Below are 20,126 nucleotides of genomic sequence, written 5' to 3'. Positions count from 1 at the left end.
CTAGCCGAGGGCCCAAGAGAAGAGAACAGCCAGGTTTTAAGCAGTTTGCAGAAAGTCAGAAGGGTGGGAACAACACAATATTATTTGACAGGGCAGGAACCATCACCAAGAAGGCACGCTTCCTAGCTTCTGCAGGATGACACTGCTTAATGGATGGGGTGGGACTTGGAGTGTGCCTGTCCTTCAAATGTATTCTGTTTCCTAAGCTCCCTTGGAAACAGGTAAAAGTTTTGAAATGGCATTTGAATGTTAACAACAGTAAGGTCCAGATACCCCTCTTGACTTTCATTAAAATGTTTAAATTTATTTACATTTACTGTGGATGTTTTATGGATTGTCTTGTCAATCGTTTTGTAAACCACCAAGAATCTGTATTGATTTGTTGGTATGCATGTAGAATGAATGAATGAATGAATGAATGAATGAACAAAATATCTCACAGAACAGTCCTGTGCATGCCCAGAAATAGTACTGTAAGTCACACTGTGGCCCCTGTGTCTTACTCTCCATTCTGGGGACCTCCAGAGTATTGGATTGTTTGCTGGGAATGATGGAAGTGGCAATCTAACAGGCCAATAAAAGACCAGATTAGGGAAAGCTGTTCTGGGGTGATTAGGACAGCTGCCCTAGTTTTTTTCAAGATACACTTTTGAAAAGAGGAGTGAGTTAGAGGTGAGGGGTTTGAGCTGGTATGTGATTGATTGATTACAGTATGTTAACATATTACCCCCAGGCTGTGTTCAGACAATATGCTTACCCACAGATCCCTTGATCCCTGGGATTACACGACACACTGAACCCTAAACTACGCTACTGGCTAATCTGCACAGATACAAGGTGAAAACCTATTTGCTTCATCTGTGGTTCAATGTGCCATGAGAATTCAGCCACAAAACAAACAAACAGGAGACTGAACTAAACCAAAGTCTCATTTAATTTAGAGAAGAAAGTACTAAGAAGAACACATGGTACAGATCTAAGAGTGGTGCAGAAGGGAGTCAGAGAGAAAACATTTCATGCTATCAGGAGAGTGGAATGCAGTTCTCAAAATGAAATTGATGGGCATGAGTAACACAGTTCAGAGCAGATAAAGCAAAATGCTTCTTTATTCCACACATTTATTTGTGCAGGTTACTTCCCTGAGATGTAGTAATGACCCCTAGTTTAAATAGCTTAAAAAAACAGGATTGTACACATTCAGGAACGCTAAACCTATCAGTAACTGGAACTTCGTGTATGTGGCAAAAAAACTCACATAAAATATCCAATTTGGTACAAGCAAACTGAGTTGGAAAGGGCAGAATGCCAGGACTTCTCACTTCTGCTTTTACCCAGATTGCCAGCTTGAGATTCCCAACTTTCTGGAACCCAGAAGACCTCAGAAGGTGGTCCTGGAATCCTAGGCCAGGGGTGGGAAACAGAATCTGGGAAGTTCCCACAAAAGCAGAGCTGATGAAGAAGACAGCCTTTGCTTGGCTTCTGTGACTGGCCTTGGCAGCTCCAGGATTTAAATCTGGACTGAAAGGATTGTGCAGGGGAGAGCAACTTCCAAAGCTCCCCAGCCAAGTTGCCATTCCCCACCCTGCTAATTTCGGTGCCAGAAGGCCCTGTAGAGAAGCAGCATCTAAGGAATCATACATTACTATTTCTCATGCAACTTCCTGCGAAAATGTCTTATGGTACTGAGCAAGGCAGCCTGGTTTATGGGGAGAGGAAGGGGAAGGTTGCGAAGTTCAACAGAGTTGTGACTGAACAAATGAACAAACAGACAAATAAATAAAGCCTCCTGATGAAAAACACTGAGTTATGCCACCAACAGTTTCATGAACTACAGCCTGTTTGGTCAGAGGCACTTCAGGCATTCAGCCTGTGCAATATGTGGAAACGCGGGTACAAGTGTTACTCAGAATAATTCCAGTGCTACTCAAAACGTTAGGTGAAAAGTTCAATTGTTGTTGGTAATACTTTGATCGTGATTATTGTTGGTGAAGGTGATTATTGTCCTTCCCCCCTCTCCTCAGTCTCAGGAGTTGAGTTAGAAAAAACACCAAACATTAAGGCATCAGAGCTGAGCACAGTATACCTAAGGACCTATTTTCAGTGCCAAAGCTTGGATTTGGACTATAGAAAAGAGAATGCTTTGGATATATGAAAAATGCCTTTATTATTACAAGCAATTTCAACGATTTAAAGACTTAACAGTTCCTGGCCAGGCAATTCAAACAAATGTTAGTGGGGCATAAATGAGTGGACCAAGAATCCATCTGACTGTAACAAACTTGGCATCAGAAAGATCATGTGGTTGTGGGGTGGCCAGAAGAGGGCATGCACAGCAGGTCATCACAAGGACTGAAGAGCTGCAGAAGTCAGTGTGGATGGAGGAGTTGGCAATTAAGGGGAAGGGGATGGATAGCTTGGGCAAAATAGTTAAGCATATTCTGAGTTGCCAGTATTTCCTTTCTTTTTAGTACAATAGAAGAGAAGTATGGTTAAAAATACACAGGCATATGTGTTTCATTAGAGTACAGCAAAAAATGTCTTTCTAAATTAAAATCTAAACTGTGGTTGCTGCTCATGAAATCAATAACAGGAGCCTCTGCCTTTTGAAAACTCCCATGCTGTTTCTTGCCATCTCTCCTAATGAAGGCCTTCAGTGCATTTCAGCATTTCAGCTCCTCTTCCTACTTAGCTCAACCAGTATTTTTAAAGGCTGGAAGTTTGGGGCATCCCACGTGCCAGCAAGTAATATTCTTACACATTCAAAAAGTCTCAAGTCATTTCATAACGTTTGTGCTTCCAGACTTAATCGTCCCGTCCATTCTCCCCAAAACGTGAAGAGATCTCAAACTGCCATGACAGTGAGGACCTTTCCAGTGGTTGGGTTCAAACCCTGAGGAAGTTAAATGAAACTAAAGAAAAAGAAAACCACTAACTATTTGTAAGCCCCAGAAGGGAAGCTGTGCTACTTACATGCAAATAACGAAACAGCAGAAGAGTTTGGGGAAATCTTAAAGACTAATGCATTGGTGGACAAAGGTTCATAGGCCACGCAGCCCAAAGAAGCATCTGATACTGTGGGTTCTGCTACATGTAAGCTTATGGCAACATGTGAGCTCTGGCCTATAAAGGTTTATGTCACCAAATATTTATTACAGCACAATCTTCTATGTGTCAGTTCAGTTTATTTCAAAAGGGGGTATCTCCCATCCATATGCTATCCAGTCCTGACTCTGCTGTTTTTCCCCCCACTAAGCTCTGCCAGCATTGGCTAAGAAGTGAGCTCTCTAAAATTCAACAGAACAGATTTCTGGCTAGACAGATATAGGACTGTATGACCCATGTATCCAGGCATTCCTAGTATGTCATATAGAGCATAAGAAGTGGGAAGGGATAGACGAGGTAGAGGGGTTGTTTGATTGGTCTGAAGATTTATAAATATTAGTCCTGTTATATATTCAACACACATATTCTCACTGGAGCCCAGAGGTTAAACCAGCTGTTGGTGGATTTGTTGTTTGTTCTGCATGGATTAATATTGGATTTTTAGGCCCAGGCATATATTATGTATTATTAATTTAGCTTTCTATTCGTTGCATTACATTTTGTTGCTTTAATCTTCTTTATGCTGCCCAGAGTCACTGCTGTGAAGATGGGCAGCTATATACATTGTTTAAATAAATAAGTAAACATTCATTTCCTTATTGCCATTTAATCACCCATATTATCCCTCTTGTGTGTATATTGTAGGGCGGGAGATGGGGCATAGGCTGGCTGAGTGCATGTTGGAAGGCACAGGGTGTATAGGTGGTATATCAACAAGTCCCTAAAGTAATAATACAGAAGGAAGAAATGCTGACCGTGGCCTGAGTATTTTTCCATTCACATCAGTACCAACAACCAGCATTTACTTCTGCAGCTATGGCGGTTATCTGGTTCAGTTACTGGGATTTACTTCTGAGGAAATATGTATAGAACATCCCACTAAAGATTGATTGTGGGATAAATCATTAAAAGGAGCTGCCAACTTTGTACGTCTGTATGTTTAATGGCACAAACTCCTATACTTGTTTATATACAAGCAAATACACCCAGATAAATACAGAGGGGAAGAGTATGCTGATGAGACCCAAGTTTTAAGAGACAGAGCTTCTAAATGTATTTATTTAAAATGCAACTGTGCCCTGTATTTCCTTAAAGGGGACTTATTTCAATCCAGATGAAGAATGTACCCCAAAGTAGTGTATCTCTACTTTGGGAACTGAAGTCTTCAAGCTGCTGAGGTTGAGAAACACTGCCCCAAAGGGTAACACTTTAACGACTGGTATCATGTAACAAAGCAGTATTATTTATTTTTTTAATTTTCTATCCCGCCTTTATTATTTTTATAAATAACTCAAGGCGGTGAACATACCTAATACTCCTTCCACACAGCAACAAACAAAACATTTAGCCAAAGGCCTACTCTGCCAAAAACCTTGTTTTTACCTGGCACTGAAAAAATATGTTCTGAGACACTGAAGGTGGCTGGAAGAGTATTCCTTCAGGTGGGTGCCACCACCAAAAAGGCCCTGCTCCCTTTGTCCTCAGAGGGTCTCCAGTCGAAACTGGAGCAAGCGTGGAGGACTTTATCAAAGAAGGTGCTTTCCTGGTTCCAAAATGTTAAGGATTTTACAATTTAACTCCAGAATTTTGAACTGAGCTTGGAAACACAGGGACACAATGCATTTAAAGCCAGTCTAGCCTGTTAACACAGTCCAACTTGTTTCTGGACTTTTTCGAGGTTATCCCCTCCCCTCCTTCCATGGTAAATTCTAACTTGCAACTTCTGGCTTCCAGATCCAGGAGCATTATAGAAATATTTCGCACTGTTGCGGGGGAGGGGGCGGGACTTGTTAATTTGAAGGGAGATCTTCCCAGCTCGCGCCTTCCCAGCTGAAAACGTGACGAGGAACCGCCCAGCGCCGCTGACACTTCCGCCTAAGTGCGCGCATACCGGCGCGGGAGGAACTGCAGCCGAAACGACGCTCTGACTGCAAACCGTATGGGTTGAAAGTTGTCTTTTCTCAGCAAACCCCAAAGTCAAGTCCAGAAAGGCAAGGAGCATTAGCGAGCAGCGGCCGGGGAGGGAACAGGTGCAAGGGGGGGGTGAGGAAAGGGGGCGGTCGCTGAAACTGCTCCCCCCACCCTCGTGCTCCCCTCCCCTGCCGTCTTTCCCTGCGGCTGGCGGTGCTGGAGCGCGGAGGAGGAGCGGGAGAGAGGTGGAGCAGGCGGCGAATCTCGGCGACGGCGGCGGCGGCGGCGAGGGAAAGAGGGGGGAGGGGGAGGGGGCCGGGCCGGCTGACGTCACACGGGCTCTCTCCTCCAGCAGCCTCGAAGGGGCGGCGATCGCGAGGAGACAGCGGCAGCAGCCGAAGCGGCAACTCAGAAGCGACCAGTGCAGCGCGAAAGCGGCGGACGCGAGGGGATCCGCGCGTCCCCTCAGCCCCTGCCCTGCCTTGACTCCGGGCGGGGTACTGTGGGGGTGTCCCCCCCCCGGCGGATTTCGCCGACCTTCGCCCTCGAGCAACCCCCTTCCCCGCGTCCACTGAACACATGAGGTTTTTCAGGTTGACCTTCAAGTGCTTCGTGGATTGTTTCTGAGTCTCTGCAAAATCCCTGCCCTCTCCTCCGAGCCGGCTACCTGCACCAGCGAGCCCCGGCCCCAGCGCAGACTCCACTCCCCACCGCCTCCCGCTCGCCCCTTGCGAGGGGGCTTCTCCCTGCACCCCCCGCACCCGCTCTCTTCCATCCTCTTTTGAGCAGCATCCCGATTCGTCTGGAAGGGGTCGGCCGGGACTCAGGAGTCCCCCCAGGCAGCATGGCCAAGGGGGCTTCGTCGGAGAGCGGCGGCGGCGGCGGCATTTACAGCGTCTCGGTGGAACAGCAGGACAAAAAGACGGGACGCCCCGCAGCCGCCATGTGCCAAGGAGCCCCAGTCGGGAGCAAAGGGGAGGCCGTGGACTCCTGCAGGCCGACCCTGGCCTTGCCGCCCCGCGAGAGAGAGACTTGGACCCGGCAGATGGATTTCATCATGTCCTGCGTGGGCTTCGCCGTGGGGCTAGGCAACGTGTGGCGCTTTCCCTACCTGTGTTACAAGAACGGGGGAGGTGAGCAACCTGCGGTCGGGGTGGCGAGGGGCGGGGTCGCCGGGACCCTTTTATTCGGGAAGGGGGACGGGGGAGGTCGGGCGGTGGGCGATTCTAGGGAACGAGCGAACGGAGGCGTGTGTGGAGGAATTTGCACGGGAGACCCTTTAGGATGCAGCGCTCAGGCGCCTGCTGCTTTGGCCTTAAGGAAGCTTCAAGGTCCAGCCCCGCTGGCAAGAACAGGGACCTGACATTCAGCCTTGAAACAGTGGCCTTCTGGTCTGACATCCTAAACTCAGGAAGAGTTGTAAGCCAGTCCAGGACCTACAGCTGCAGCAGCAAGAGCAGATAATTAAAGGTGCCTTGGAATGCAAAAGGATCTAGCCCATTCCCTTCCCAGAGTGGAATTAGGGCCCACTGGCTTAGCCTCCAGGCTCTTTCAAAAGTTAGGGCAGGATCTGGAAATGAGGGTTAATCAGGCTCTGCACAGAGGGCCCTTTCTTTCTCCTTCAGTAGGCCCAGCCACTCCTGCATCCACCTGGAATTTGAAAGCCTCAGGCCCAGACCCCACAATTTAAAAACAAGGCTTGAAACTGAGTCAGATCATCACTTAGGGAATTTTTGTCAGGCTGAAATCTTGAACACAACAGATGGAATCCAGAGGTTACAGCACAGTGCCAACTACTTGTATCCTTGGAAGGGGAGAAGAAGGCTGGGGAAGAAATCCCCGTGTCACCCCACCAGGGGGATTAGGAAAAACAATCCCCCCAGGAGAAGGTCAAGGTCCTTGGAAGATGCAAGGAATTTATCCAGACTGAAACATGAGTGAGGGTGAAGATAGAGCCGAGATTAGATACAGGAGAAATCCTGTGTTCACTGGGAATGTTGAAGGGCAGAGAAGGATACAAGTAGTTGGCACTGTGGTGTCACCACACACATCCGTGGCTAGGCAGGGAGCAAAGGGCAGCTGCCAGCTTGCACAGGGGAGTGCCACCTGGGCAGAGGATCACCTCCCAGCAAAGAAGGTTGGGGAGAGTCACAACTGCTGCATTGAAAGAAGATACCAAGGCGAGGCCTCCTGTCCTGCTAATTGTGGACACCAGGGTCCCCCAAGGGGGAGCACATTGAAGAGGAGCAGGGAAGTGGGAGATTACGCCCCAAACCTGATTTGACTGTGGGGACTCACCTCCTCCCAACTGCAGTGTTTTGGGGGTCTTGTGTCACCTGGCATCTCCTACCGTAGACAGACTTAAGAAAGAACTTGATCTTGACTTTTCCCCTCTGCAACAAGTTAAGAAGGCCAGATGGTGGACCGAAGACCCAAGCCTCTTTGAGATTATTCTGGTGCCTAGTTGAAACACTAGAAAGATGTTGCATCTATGCGCACACACATACCCATTGATAAGAATGAGCCACACTCTCCAGGGCATTTCTCCTGGGCCCATCCTGGGTTGCCCTGCAAATTCCATGGTTAGATTCTTCCACATCTCTCATTCACTTCCGCCAGGCTTGTACAGCAGGGGAGCCTCCTGAGTCACATCTCCTTTCAGGACATCCCAGGCCAGTTGCCTCACCCCTTTCAAAGCTGGGCTGCTTCATCTGGAGATTGGAGGTGGGAAAAGTAATTACAGGGGAAGACGAGACCGTGTGGGAGCTCCAGAGGGGCATTGGGAAGGGGCAACTGGCTGACCAGAGGGCAATATCGGTCCTTCCTGGCTGGCTAATCTCGGTGGCATATCTTGCCTTCCTCCATTTTTATTCAAATAATGCAAGATAAATTTAGAACAAACTGTGAGTCTGCTGGGGAGAAAGGGCGCTTATGGGCGCACTGGTCAGAACAGGGACTTTTAGCACCTTTCTGTTACTTTCTGATCCTCCCCTGTAACTGTGTTGTCCTCCTGTTTTCTGTATATTGGGAAACGCAATTGTAGGAAGCATGTACTTCATCACGTTTCCCAATATAACACATCTGGATACCATCCAGCTTGAAGGCTTAGATGTGACAGACATGTGGGCTGGGGGAGGAGACTGTTTATATGTTTGTTATTATATTTGTATCTTGCCTTTTCTCCAAATAATACCTTGTGGCAAACATGGTTGTCTCCTTTCTCCCATTTTACCCTCACGACCCCGAAAGGTAGGACAGGCTGAAAGAAAGTGCCCAGCTGAAAAGCATCCAGTGAACTCCATGGCTACATGGAACCTGGGTTTACTGGGCCCTCATCTGGCATGGATTTTGAGTGCCACGCCCAGCTTGCTTTCTTAAAAATATGGGTGCCATTTTTTCCCCATGTTGTCTCAATAACCTCCTGGCCCTGAAGAAAAGCAGTAAGGCCATCTGTGGCTTAATAAGTCATAAAAATTACAAGGGAAGCAAATTTCCCTCTGGCAGGAGCCAGGATGCACTTGGTGCAGGGACTGCTGCCGAGATCTGCAGAGAATCCCAGCAGACATGACCTTTCAAGCAGACCTGTTTCCACTCATTGCATCTCCAACAGTGCCCACACTGGCATTCTCCAGTCATGGCCCATGTAAACCATTCTGTACTTTACCCCTTTTCGATCACTGAATCAGGGGAGGGACACAGAGGACAAAGTCAACGAGAAGCCAAGAATAGTGCATTTCCACTCAGATGTGTTTAACTGGTGCAACATCGTGCTTGAGAACATTGCCAAAGGCCATGGGAAGGACAAATCAACCGAGGATTGGGTTGGAGAAAAGAGGACACGCATGTCTCCTAGGCTTAAGCTGAGTTCCAAGATCTGCTTCTCCAAAGTGGGGTTTAATCCCAAAACGTAGGAAAAGGAAGTGATGAGTAGAATACTGTGTGTGTGTGTGTGTGTGTGTGTTCAGGGGCACTGTAAAATTGCCATTGCCAATCCCTACACATTCAAGTCTGTAGCTTTTTGGGGTTGCCCAGATCCTTCCCCAGCATCTCTTTATTTGGCAATGAAGGGGGGGGGGCTCTTCTCCCTCTATTTTAGAATTTTCAGATCTTTGTAAGTGGGAGTTTGGATCCCACTGTCTCATTGTCACTCCCATTTTGATTCATGATCCATACAGCACAAGGCCAAAATTGCTATCTCATTCTCCCTTAAGGATAGGTGGTTTTCTCCTTGCTGCTTTTAGGAGAGAAGAAAAGAAGAGCAATAAGGTCTGTTGTGGGCTGATGTGATGCACATTGCGTCACGCTTACATGCTGCTGGCTTTCGGGAAAAATGACCGAGTCTAGCTCATGCTTTTGCAACTATTTCTCTCTGACACATTCTGTTAGTGATACTTACAGTCTTGGGCTGGTGACTTGAAATCAAATCTCCACTCCAATTTGGTGATCTTGGACTAGTGCCTATTTTTAACCTTACCTAACTTCAAAAGCCAAACTAGAATGTGGTGTGGATTAGGCAGGATGTTCACCGTCTTGTGCCTGTTGGAAGAAAAATGAAGTGTACAAAGGCAGTCCTTTAATAGCCAAGGGCAAGTGTTTAGCAAACCTTGCAAAAGACAGATAAGGACTTTTTTTTTTTTTTTTTGCAAACACCTCTGTCAAGGATGACACTCTGTCTTTTTCTCCTTGCACTTATTGATTCAGAATGTTTCCTTGAAATCTGCCATCTCTGTTAAGACTGTTGTACGTGCAAATGGAAAAAAAAGTGCTTTGGCAGACTTCAGCAGAAAAACAAAACTCTCAGCTGCATCCCTAGAGCCAGTTTTCATCTGATATTTGCATGGGACAAATTTAGCAGGTATCAGCAGCCACAAGCCCTGGCTGTTCCTTTTTTAAAAGAGAGAGAGGGAAAGCAAGTGAAAGAAAAAGAACAAATGACTTGCCCAATCCTGACTTGAGATGAAGCAGAAGAAACTGATTAAGCAAAATTGAAAAGACAGGATTTGTACAACCCTACTGTTTTAATCAGGTGCCTTCTGAGAAAGTTACATTTATTTCTTCTTTCTCCACTGAAAAGGTCTGGGATCTATCCTCCCTGGATGTCTTGGCATTACTAGTAAATCTTGTTGTGCTAATAAAGAATTGATTCAGCCTGAGCTAACTCCCAAAGAGATTGCCAAAACTTTGAACTTGACAAGTGGCTTAGAGATGCTGTTTGTGATTTATGTGTGTTTAGGTGGCACATGACGCCTGTCACCAGAGTTGAATAACCCCCAGTGAGATCCAGATCTTATCCAGCAACCGATGCAGGAACAAAAATTGGGGGAAAGATTGCTTTCCCCCCTCTAGGCCAGCAAGAAGAAGCATATGACAAGGACACCTGGTCATTCTGGACACCAGAAGGTCTTTTTTGCCTATCAGTCCTTACAGGGCATGAGTTTAAAGTGTTCTAATAATGTTTCGAGGCTTATAAGGAGCTCAGAAGGGATGGAAAAAGTGATCCAAACGATCAAAGGAGTTGGGTGGCCAGAGAAGTTAGGTAGGAAAGAGAAAGGTTGGAGAAGGCAGTGTTTGATAGTAAAGTATATTCTCAGAATGGCTGGGGATAGTCCAGGGTTGAAATAGAGATGCATTCTTCAAGTTTCTCCAAACGTCCTGGACTAGAATCATTTTCCTTCTGGGGAAAGTCGCTGGGTTGCCTGTGCTGAGGCTGAGATAATCACATGCTACCCCTTTGAGGGCCCTGAGAGCTTTCCTCTCTTACTTGGCTGGCAGTCAAGAGAAACTTCTTCTGTGTAAAAGCCACAGCATGGCACAGAGCAGGCCACAGCTGCTGGGGGCAAATTCCAAAGTAAAGCTGTTGCCTCGTTCGGTGGTGTGCGGGGTGGATGGGCGGAAGCCTCCACTATCGGATTGTACCCAGGCTGGTGTGATTGGAGCATTGTACCAGGGTCAGCATGTTCACAAGTTCCAGCAGGCACTGCATTTGTTAGACATGCAGCTGCAGCTTGCATGTGTGAGCTGAGGCAGAGAGCCAGAATGGAATAGATCTACAGGCTTGTCATGGGGCCTGAGGACATCACAAGGAATGAGTGATTCAGTCTTTCTGGCTCCAAGCCCCCAAAGGTTCTCATCGCCCAATCAGAGATGGGTCTGTGGCCAGGATAGAAAAGAGGAAAATGTCAATTCTTCCCTTCAGGTGTGAGACTTGCCATGGGCAAGACAGCGACCGCTTTAATCCGTGGGATGCAACCACTCTAATCCATGGGATTTCATTTTTCCGGTTGTCGCCTTCCTTCTCACTCTAACTCACAAAGAGATTAAGGCATCCTGTTCCTCAAGCAGCAGTCAACACTTTTTCATACCAGTAAACATTGGTCTGTGAAAATACAGTGAATTCAGAAATGGACTTTGGTCTCTTCTCATTTTTACCTTGAAGGAGTGAGTCACTGAGCTAAATACATAAAGGCAACATCGGAGATATATTTATACTGCAAATGTCTGTGACAGTCTTCCCCAGTGTGCCACTATGCCAGGCTTCAACCACCCTCCCAGCCATCTGTCCCAGCTGGCTGGGGATGATGGGAGCTGTAGTTTGATACCCAGGGGAAGGCTGCTCTATTAATTACATCATAAATTAATTTTCAAGCCTGGGAGCTACAGCTTGGAGGTATTGCTGAGAATTCTCTTAGCAGTCGCTCAGTCTCCTTTGATGGAAGTTCCTAAAGTTCTTTGCAGAGAGGGAATGACTCTGACCAATTCATTTCGTGATCTAACCCTGATATTTCCATACATCCACAATGACTTATGGAGTTGATAATCGAAAAAGAGAAAGAAATAAAGAAAAAGGAAGGAAGGAAGGAAGGAAGGAAGGAAGGAAGGAAGGAAGGAAGGAAGGAAGGAAGGAAGGAAGGAAGGAAGGAAAAAAAAAACTGATTAGAAGCCATTTTTAGTTTATTGCTTTAATGGAATGAGGCATACGCTGTCTCTGAGTGTTCCTAGAAACAGCCTTTCCTATTGTATATCACACATTTCAGTCCTTAATTGGTCCTACAGAACCTGTTCCAGGCTAATTTATAGGGATAAACTTGTGTCGGGTTGTAGATGTCAGACTGCAAATGAGAATTTGAGATTGAAATGGGTTTCAATGCAAAACTAAACAAAACATGTTTATATTTTGCCAGAATTGTTTCTCCTGGCTTGCTAGCTTTCTATGTGCAGGGATTAAAAAAAAATGAAATATTGAGTCATGTGAAGCCCCACTAGTACTCTGAAATGATATATCTCAAATGCAGGTTTACCACCGAGTGAATGCTAGACTTCAGATAAAGCCACGCATACACGCACTCAGACCCACACACCCACTCACAGATTTTGTTCACATGAAATCCTCAATCTGGTTATTGTGTTAATCCATTTTCCAAGTTTGCACAGTCCTTTGAACCCTTAACCAGCCAAAGGAACTAGGTTTGCACAATATGCTCACCTACCCAAATCCCCAAGAATAATATTAATCAAACCTAGCAACATTCCAGGAATGTGGCTGCTACTGTTTTTTCAACTGACTTGGTTAAGCATGTAAATAGAGCCACACTCACAAAGTCCCATATCCTCCTTTGAGTCAGCCTTCACACTCTCTCTTGCCTTGGAGCTATGGTGCATCTCAGCCAGCCTGTGTGCAGACACGTATTCCACCATTTGCATTTCTGGGTGGTAGATGCCTCTGCCTATATGAAGCAATGAATGAGTTCCCCGACCATTTCCCCATTAATCCCCATGGGAAAGAGTTTATATCCCCAAGATTATCTTTTTAACTAGGGATTGGCTGGAGGAAGAGCAATACTTGGGCCTTCCCATAACCCAGGGATCTGTACTATAAATAGCATCCCTGAGGTGATTCATGCTGAGGCCCACGTGCACACACACACTGGGAACACACCAGCCTGTCCATCACAGCTGTGGGGCTGGCATACTTGTGCACAATGGTGACAGGAAAGTTGAGAGCTGTTTGGGGAAAGAGGGAAGCGGATCAAGATCAAGTGGTGGTGACCAATGTGGATAACGCAGGGGAGGCCCAGAGACCTTTTCTGATCTTGGGAGCTTGAAGCCGCACATATGATTAAATGGCAAGAAGGACAAAAGTCAGAAGGAAAATAATAGAGAACAACACAGTCTGCTTTTTATCTATCCCCTTTCCAGCTCTGTAGCAGCTATCTTGGGGGTCTGATCTTCCTTTGTGTTTTGCAGGCATTTGTACATAAAGACTTTTGGCAGCAAAATATCTCTGAATGGAGAGCAAGGATGCATTTCAGCTCAGCTGGCCTTCTCCAGGGTAGCACCCTTCAGATGTTTGGGGAATGCAACCCAGCCAGCAAGGCCAATTCTTGGCTGTGCAATCTCAAAATACTTAGAAGGTGCCAAGCTGGAGAAGGTTAAGTTAAGCAGAGATAACAAATGAAGGGGTTTTGAGCAGGATTGGGAACTATTACAAGTAACCCCAAAACCACAAATACAGGTATTGATTGCAAAAAAAAAAAAAAAAGCTAGCTTCTAACCTGAATTTCATTTCGTTGGCTTCCCCTGTTCTCTCTCTCTCCTCTTAAAAACTTCTGAGATTCTTGCATATTTTAATCATTATGTCATCCAAGAGTAAATTTCAAGGTGTGCCAGGGTCTGATAGTATCTCAGAACCCCAAAGGATGACTGAATATGATTTCCACTAAAAAGATTTCAGTTGACACCCTTGCACTCCTCTCAGTCAACAAGCTGAAGCAGAATAAATTATGTAAATGGACTTGCCCATTTTCACAATTTATGGGGCAAGACTCAGCTTTTCCTAGTTCACAATTTAGATTAGATTAGATTAGATTTAGATGCTGTTTTTAAATATATGTTTTCAGTATAGCAAACCTACAAATCATCTGTACTGATGGGAAAAGGCTGGAGGGGATTAGAATTGAAGAAGAATGACACTGTTGCTTACTTTGTGCTGCTCACCTGGCTACAGGTGTGTTCCTCATCCCTTACATTCTTATTGCCCTTGTTGGCGGGATTCCCATCTTCTTCCTGGAAATTTCTTTGGGGCAATTCATGAAGGCCGGGAGCATCAATGTATGGAACATTGCACCTCTTTTCAAAGGTAAGAGCCTCCTTCTCCAACTAATCCCATCTCTTCTCGGTCTCTCTCTTAGGTTTTGCTGTATGGGTTCATAGGGAGAGGTTGAGCTTTCCTCTGAAAGCACCTCCTCTCAACTTCCCAACCTAATTCAGAATGTCAGTTTGGGATCTTCAGTGGGAACCAAGGGGATATCAAAGGTCCAATAGATTGATCTCTGAGGTGTGTCCAAATTAGGGTATAATGGGAAAATAAGTAAGATTGGCAAAGGTTGGTCAGGAGGTGTGGGGTACTTGGATGTATGAAGAAGAGCTTAAATATAGACATGATTCTGGATGTGGCGTACGGTACAAAATTAATCAGGCTGAGGACACAGGCTTTTGGTACCCCAAAAAAAGGGGTTGTAATCCATATGCAGCATAGACAGTACAGACAGTAGCAGTGTGAGATTACACCCTGTAATCTTAGAAGCCAGGGGAAGTAAGACTTGTCTAACAATTAGAAATAGGGCTTTTTCATCACTCTTTCATCCTGCAAGCAAAGCCAAACTAAATTCCTATTTGATGGAAACTGTGCTCTGTTGCCAAAATTTAAAATGCGGACATTTAGCGAATGTACTTCACTTGCACAATTTATGTCTCTCATCTTCACTGTGCAATAGTGTCATACACACTTTAGGGAAAATAGCCCCTTCTCTCTTTAAGTAACTGAACTTCTCCAAACAGGATTGGGATTTGCTTCTATGGTGATTGTCTTCTACTGCAACACTTACTACATCATGGTACTTGCCTGGGGCTTCTACTACCTGGTGAAGTCCTTTACAGCCACCCTGCCCTGGGCAACCTGTGGGAATCCCTGGAACTCCCCAGAGTGTGTAGAGATCTTCCGACACGAAGACTGTGCCAACGGCACTGCCAGCAGCAACCTTACCTGTGATGAGCTTTCTGACAAGCGGTCGCCTGTCATCGAATTCTGGGAGTGAGTCATGGCATTATACCCTCCTGTCCCAAGCTGACCTTCCAATTCTCTGCTCTGGGCAGGGCCATGCTCATTGCCCTGTAGGCCTGCATAGACAGAGACCTTTGGTCACTAAGCAGCTTCCCTTCAGTTCCCTGTCCCATCCAGGTGGTCATTCTTCCTCCCTCTGATTGCAGGAACAAGGTGTTGAATCTGTCAGAAGGCCTGGAGTTCCCTGGGGCTATCAACTGGGAAGTGACCCTTTGCCTCCTGTCTTGCTGGGTCCTTGTCTATTTCTGCGTTTGGAAAGGCGTCAAATCTGCAGGAAAGGTAGGACGCTCTAGGGAGATCATCTGACTCAAAGTGGCAGGGAGGAGAAGGTGGGGAGAAATTGTGAATGAATTGTGGCAGAGATCACACAAGACTCCAGAAGACGGGTAATTCCTTCTCTTTAGAGCATCCACTGGTAGTCACCTGCTAAGTGCTAAGAGTCCCCCGAAGGGAGGAGATGGGCGGGGACAAATTGGATATAAATAAATAAATAAATAAAATAAGTGCACGGCAGCCCCCTCTGAAGGCTCTCTTACCGGTGGAGATGGTGTGGCAAGGAGGGCCAGGTGGAGTGTGAGTGGAAACAGGTGGACATTCAGTCCTGGGGAGAACATTGAATAAAAAGATGATGTGAAGATAAATACACGGAGAAAAGTGCACTTTGGAAACAACTGTGGGTGAGGGGAGATACGGGTGACTGATGGGTGCCTGGGGCTGGAAGGATTGGGTTGATCTTTGGAAAGCTGTGAGACATGCCCAGAGATGAATAAGCCTTAAGCAAACCTCTGCAGGCGAAGGGTCCTCAACTAAGGCAAAGAAGAATGGTGGTTGCTAAGCATAGGAGAAGGACAGACCCTTACAAGGGTCAGTCAGGAAATGGAGAACGAGCAGGACTCCAGTTAAAATTACAGCTAGGGCAAAAATATATATATCCAAATGTCATTCCTTAGACTCCACTGGCTCCTGATTTCCTGAGAGTTCTCTTGGGTAAGAGATCCTAGCCCCCACCTCAGCTGAAGATGCCTGCCTTCAGATTTACCTAGAATATCACTCTGAGGCACAGTTCAGGGTTCCTGATTGTGAAGAGAGCAAAACAGGGTTTCTCCAAAGCAGGTGGAAAGTCTCAGTAGTCATATTTGTCCACTGCAGCTGATCAGTCTTGTGATTTAACTTCTTAGAGGGAATTCAGCAATTAGATCCCTGGACTTGAATTTGTCTCCAGATCCAGAGAAGATGTATAGTGGGATCGTGGTTGGACATACGGTATAAAACTGCCTTGTCCTGTTAGGTTTTCAGTAGTGTGTTCTCTGACTAGAAGCAATTCTTCTGGATTGCAGGGGGATAAAATGACATCTGGTGTGGTGGCTGTTGGACAGAGATCTCTATTTTATCAGGTCTGCCATTTGTGATTCTCCAAAACAGAAATGCAGCCAAGGACAGGATTCAGATTTTAGACACAAAAAGTGTGGCCCACAATCTATTCTTTCTGAATTTAAATAGGCGCCTTCCTTTGCCACACAGTGCACGTATCAAAGTTCCTCTCTGAGTCATATGTTCCTCCCACCCAGAAACCCAGTGCCTCCTTCTCTTTTTCCTGCGCACGGCCAGTGCATTTGAAATCCACCCGTCAGCAAGTTCCATGCCTAAGAGGGCCTGATATTCTCACCAGACAGCCGCAGGCCTCAGCAGACAGGCACTCACACGTGGCCCAGCCTCCCACATCTGGCCACTCTTGTTGTTCCTATGGCCTTAGTGAGGAAGCATTGCTGAGGTTCAGCTAGGCTGCCAATCCCGTCCAGTATGCTTTCCCTTCTGGTGCAGAAGCCCAGAAGGTCCCTAAGGAAGGAGGCTGAACCTGATGGGAAAGCTTTCAGAGGCAGCCAGAAGCTCTTTAGTGTTTCTTACAACACCTGTTGGGAGACGATTCTTGAAGTCATGCCTGAGCACGTTTTCAGGGACAAACTATCAGTCACCCATTCATGGGACTTCTCATATCATTGAATAAAATTAAGATAAAGTCCAGCTCCTTAAAGCTTTTATCTTACATGTTCTCAATATCTGTATGTTTTTTCCATTGGCAGTAAAGGATGCTTTGTAATCCTGATCTCACTTAGTGGTTCAGTTGACCTCTGTCTCTGAGCTCATGAATGTTAAGGACCTTCAGGTCAGCCTCTCTGAAAGCATATCTGTAGCTTTAAATTGCCTGATTCAGCAGGAGATGAGTCAGCTGCTGATTCTTTAATCTTTGTCTTCTGTTTCCCTCCCTCCCTGCCCGTGAGCAGCATCTTGGAGAGCTATGCAGCAAGTGTTGGAGACACAGATGTTCATTAGAGAAGGAAGTAATGTACATACATACATACAGTGTCTCTTATAATCTATGTGTATTTAGCCATCCTAAATATTTTGCACTTGAGGCAGAGCTGCAAAGGCTTCTCCCTAAATCAGCAGTAGGCAACGTTTCCCTGGTTAGGGCATATACTTTTTAAAAATGTATTATTTTAGGTCCACAGAGCTGCCTGGAACATATCCACTGCAATTCTTGGACTGAGTGACTTCTTGGGTGGAGGGACTGAGTGAAAATGTTTGACCCTTTTTTCTTTCTTTTTCAGGTGGGAGGAAGGGTGTTTTAAGATGCGAACAAGATGGATTAAACCTTGCAAATAGCTTTGCATCTTTTGCAGCCAAAACATTTGGGCCATGGAAAACCAGTAGTTTGGTTGCCACCTTTTGTGGGGCTTTACAAATGAACTAAGATGCCACATGCAGTCTGTGGTTTGCCCAGCTCTGGCTTAAATCTTGGAGCATGACATCCAAAGGCAGTCTGCATCGTTAGAGTAGCTGAGGCAGAAGTTCCCATAAATGTCTTTCTCCTTCTTTGAATGTTCTTTCAGGACATCCAGATTCTGTGTTGGTCACCTCCTTCTGCTAATGGAAGAGCTGACATTGCTTTCTCTGCCCATGCACTGTCTTCCTTCTCCTACTCAAACTGGTCCCAAGAGGCCTCAGTGGCAGGGCTAACTGGTGCAGGACTGTGTGCACCTTAAGAATAGTGGTGCTTGATGAAGAAACCAAGCTGATTCCGCTAATTTCCAAACATTGTGCTAATTCTATACAATTTCCCTTTCCTTTCCATTAGTCACTACATTTTTCTGAAGTAGCAAAGGGGGAAGATATTCCAAAATGGTCTCTCTCTCGGGAACATATTTTGCAGAAACCTGTATGCAAAGGATTTGGGGGAAATATTATTGGCCCAGGGCACAGTTCCCAGAAGAGATGGGCCAGGGAGTTTGCTTAGCCTAAAAGGACAGCACACCTTAGAACATACTGAATGCTCCCTTGGGGCATGCTCTAGCGTGGGAAGATCTACAGCAATTGTCCAAGGAGTGAGTCAGATGCCTCCTCATTGGGAATTCCCCAGTAGGCTTCAGAGGAGCCTGAAGCCCTCCCACACGAGAGTGGGAAGCCACTCCCCTGGCCCATTAACCCCCTCCTATGCCCACAAAGTTAAGAAAGTCAGTCCAAAGTGAAAGGAAGATCTTGCTTTGCGCTGAATGTGCCATTTGTCACTTGGCTTCTTAAAAACTACCCCAGAGCACCTGATCCCCTTGATTCTTTTTTCTAGGCTTGCAACTTTTACAGTGACAGCAGCCAGACCCACAAAGCATTTCCAGGCATAAGCAATGGGGAATTTTGTTTAACAGTTACATGACCAGCACACCTATAGCAGAGGTGCAGGAGCATGGCCAGTTTTCAACCAAAGTGGCTACTAAAAATCCACGAGGGAATTTGATGAGGCTTCCTCGCTGCTGGTTTTTAAGGAAGAGTTGAAATGTTTCTGTTGCAGCCTGTGTCTGCTTAATTGCTTGTGCTGGGCTGGAAAACCATTTTGGCTGCTACTAGTTTTAAATGAATGTTTTAAGTGGATAATTCAATTTGTAATGGCTGTTATTTAATTCAGTTTAACATTTTATGCAAACTGTCTTTTGAGAGCAGTGTGGTCTGCAAGGGAGGTAAATATTAGAGTAAAGAAACAAACAAATACTATTAAAAAGTTGATTTTACACTTCTGTTGTATGCTATTCAGTGAGATGACAGATTGCCTACTCCTACTCTGGCCTCCTAAACTGAGTAGAGAGCAAAGAAACAAAGCATTTTCCATACCAGCTTAATTCCTGTTCTCTTTTTTTTCCCTCCCCCAACATAGATTGTCTACTTCACTGCTACATTCCCTTATGTGGTGCTCATTATCCTGTTTATTCGGGGGGTGATGCTGCCTGGAGCTCAGGATGGGATAATTTACTATCTGAAACCCGACTGGTCCAAACTGGCTTCCCCTCAGGTAAGTGGGAGGCCTATGGGAGGGAAAGGGTTAAAAGAGACCTGCCAACTGATTAGCCCGCTTTTGTACCACAGGGTGGTTGGTAGGAATTAGGAGCATGCACAAAGAAGCAGCAGCACTACAACTGTGAAATAGGAAAAAAGCAAAAAAGCAGACAGGGCCCAAATATAAACGGCAAGATTTCAGCTGTACAAATCTCAGTGCGGTTCTGCAAAGAATTTGGCTTCAGTGAACCGTGTCTTCGTTTGTTAAAGGACTTGCTACCAGCGATACCCAAAGCTCTTCCCCAGACAGATATCAACCACATCCCTTGTCACTGGCAGCAGTGAGTGGCTGTTCATGGTGCAAGGGGCGGCTGAAAAGTTGGCAGTTATATGCAGAAGGGAAGGGGGAAAGACTCTTGAGTTCAAGCCCATCGTACCTCAATCTCTCTCTCTCTCTTTCTTCTTCCCTCTCAGGTGTGGATCGATGCTGGGACCCAAATCTTTTTCTCGTATGCCATAGGATTGGGGGCGCTCACTGCCCTGGGCAGCTATAACCGGTTCAACAACAATTGTTATAAGTGAGACCCCATTTCCTATGTGACCATAAAGGGGTACAGCAAGCAGGCAGAGCGTAGGAAGTACCTGCCATGCCTTGTAGAATTGCCATCAT

The 20,126-nt window shown here is 46.0% G+C and overlaps 1 protein-coding gene across 1 annotated transcript in view; it reads left to right on the top strand.

The window, feature by feature from the left end:
- Positions 1-5,390: 5,390 nt before the first annotated feature.
- Positions 5,391-20,126, top strand: part of SLC6A8 (solute carrier family 6 member 8) — a 31,053-nt gene continuing 16,317 nt past the window's right edge. The window contains exons 1-6 of the mRNA XM_063294233.1: positions 5,391-6,146; positions 14,018-14,149; positions 14,851-15,103; positions 15,280-15,412; positions 19,338-19,472; positions 19,931-20,034. Coding sequence (XP_063150303.1) covers positions 5,858-6,146; positions 14,018-14,149; positions 14,851-15,103; positions 15,280-15,412; positions 19,338-19,472; positions 19,931-20,034 — 1,046 coding nt within the window. The 5' untranslated portion in view covers positions 5,391-5,857. The remainder of the gene's footprint in view (positions 6,147-14,017; positions 14,150-14,850; positions 15,104-15,279; positions 15,413-19,337; positions 19,473-19,930; positions 20,035-20,126) is intronic.

The sequence above is a fragment of the Candoia aspera genome, chromosome 2 (genome assembly GCF_035149785.1).
Source record: "Candoia aspera isolate rCanAsp1 chromosome 2, rCanAsp1.hap2, whole genome shotgun sequence".
Taxonomy (NCBI): domain Eukaryota; kingdom Metazoa; phylum Chordata; class Lepidosauria; order Squamata; family Boidae; genus Candoia; species Candoia aspera.
This window is presented reverse-complemented; position numbering and strand designations above follow the sequence as displayed.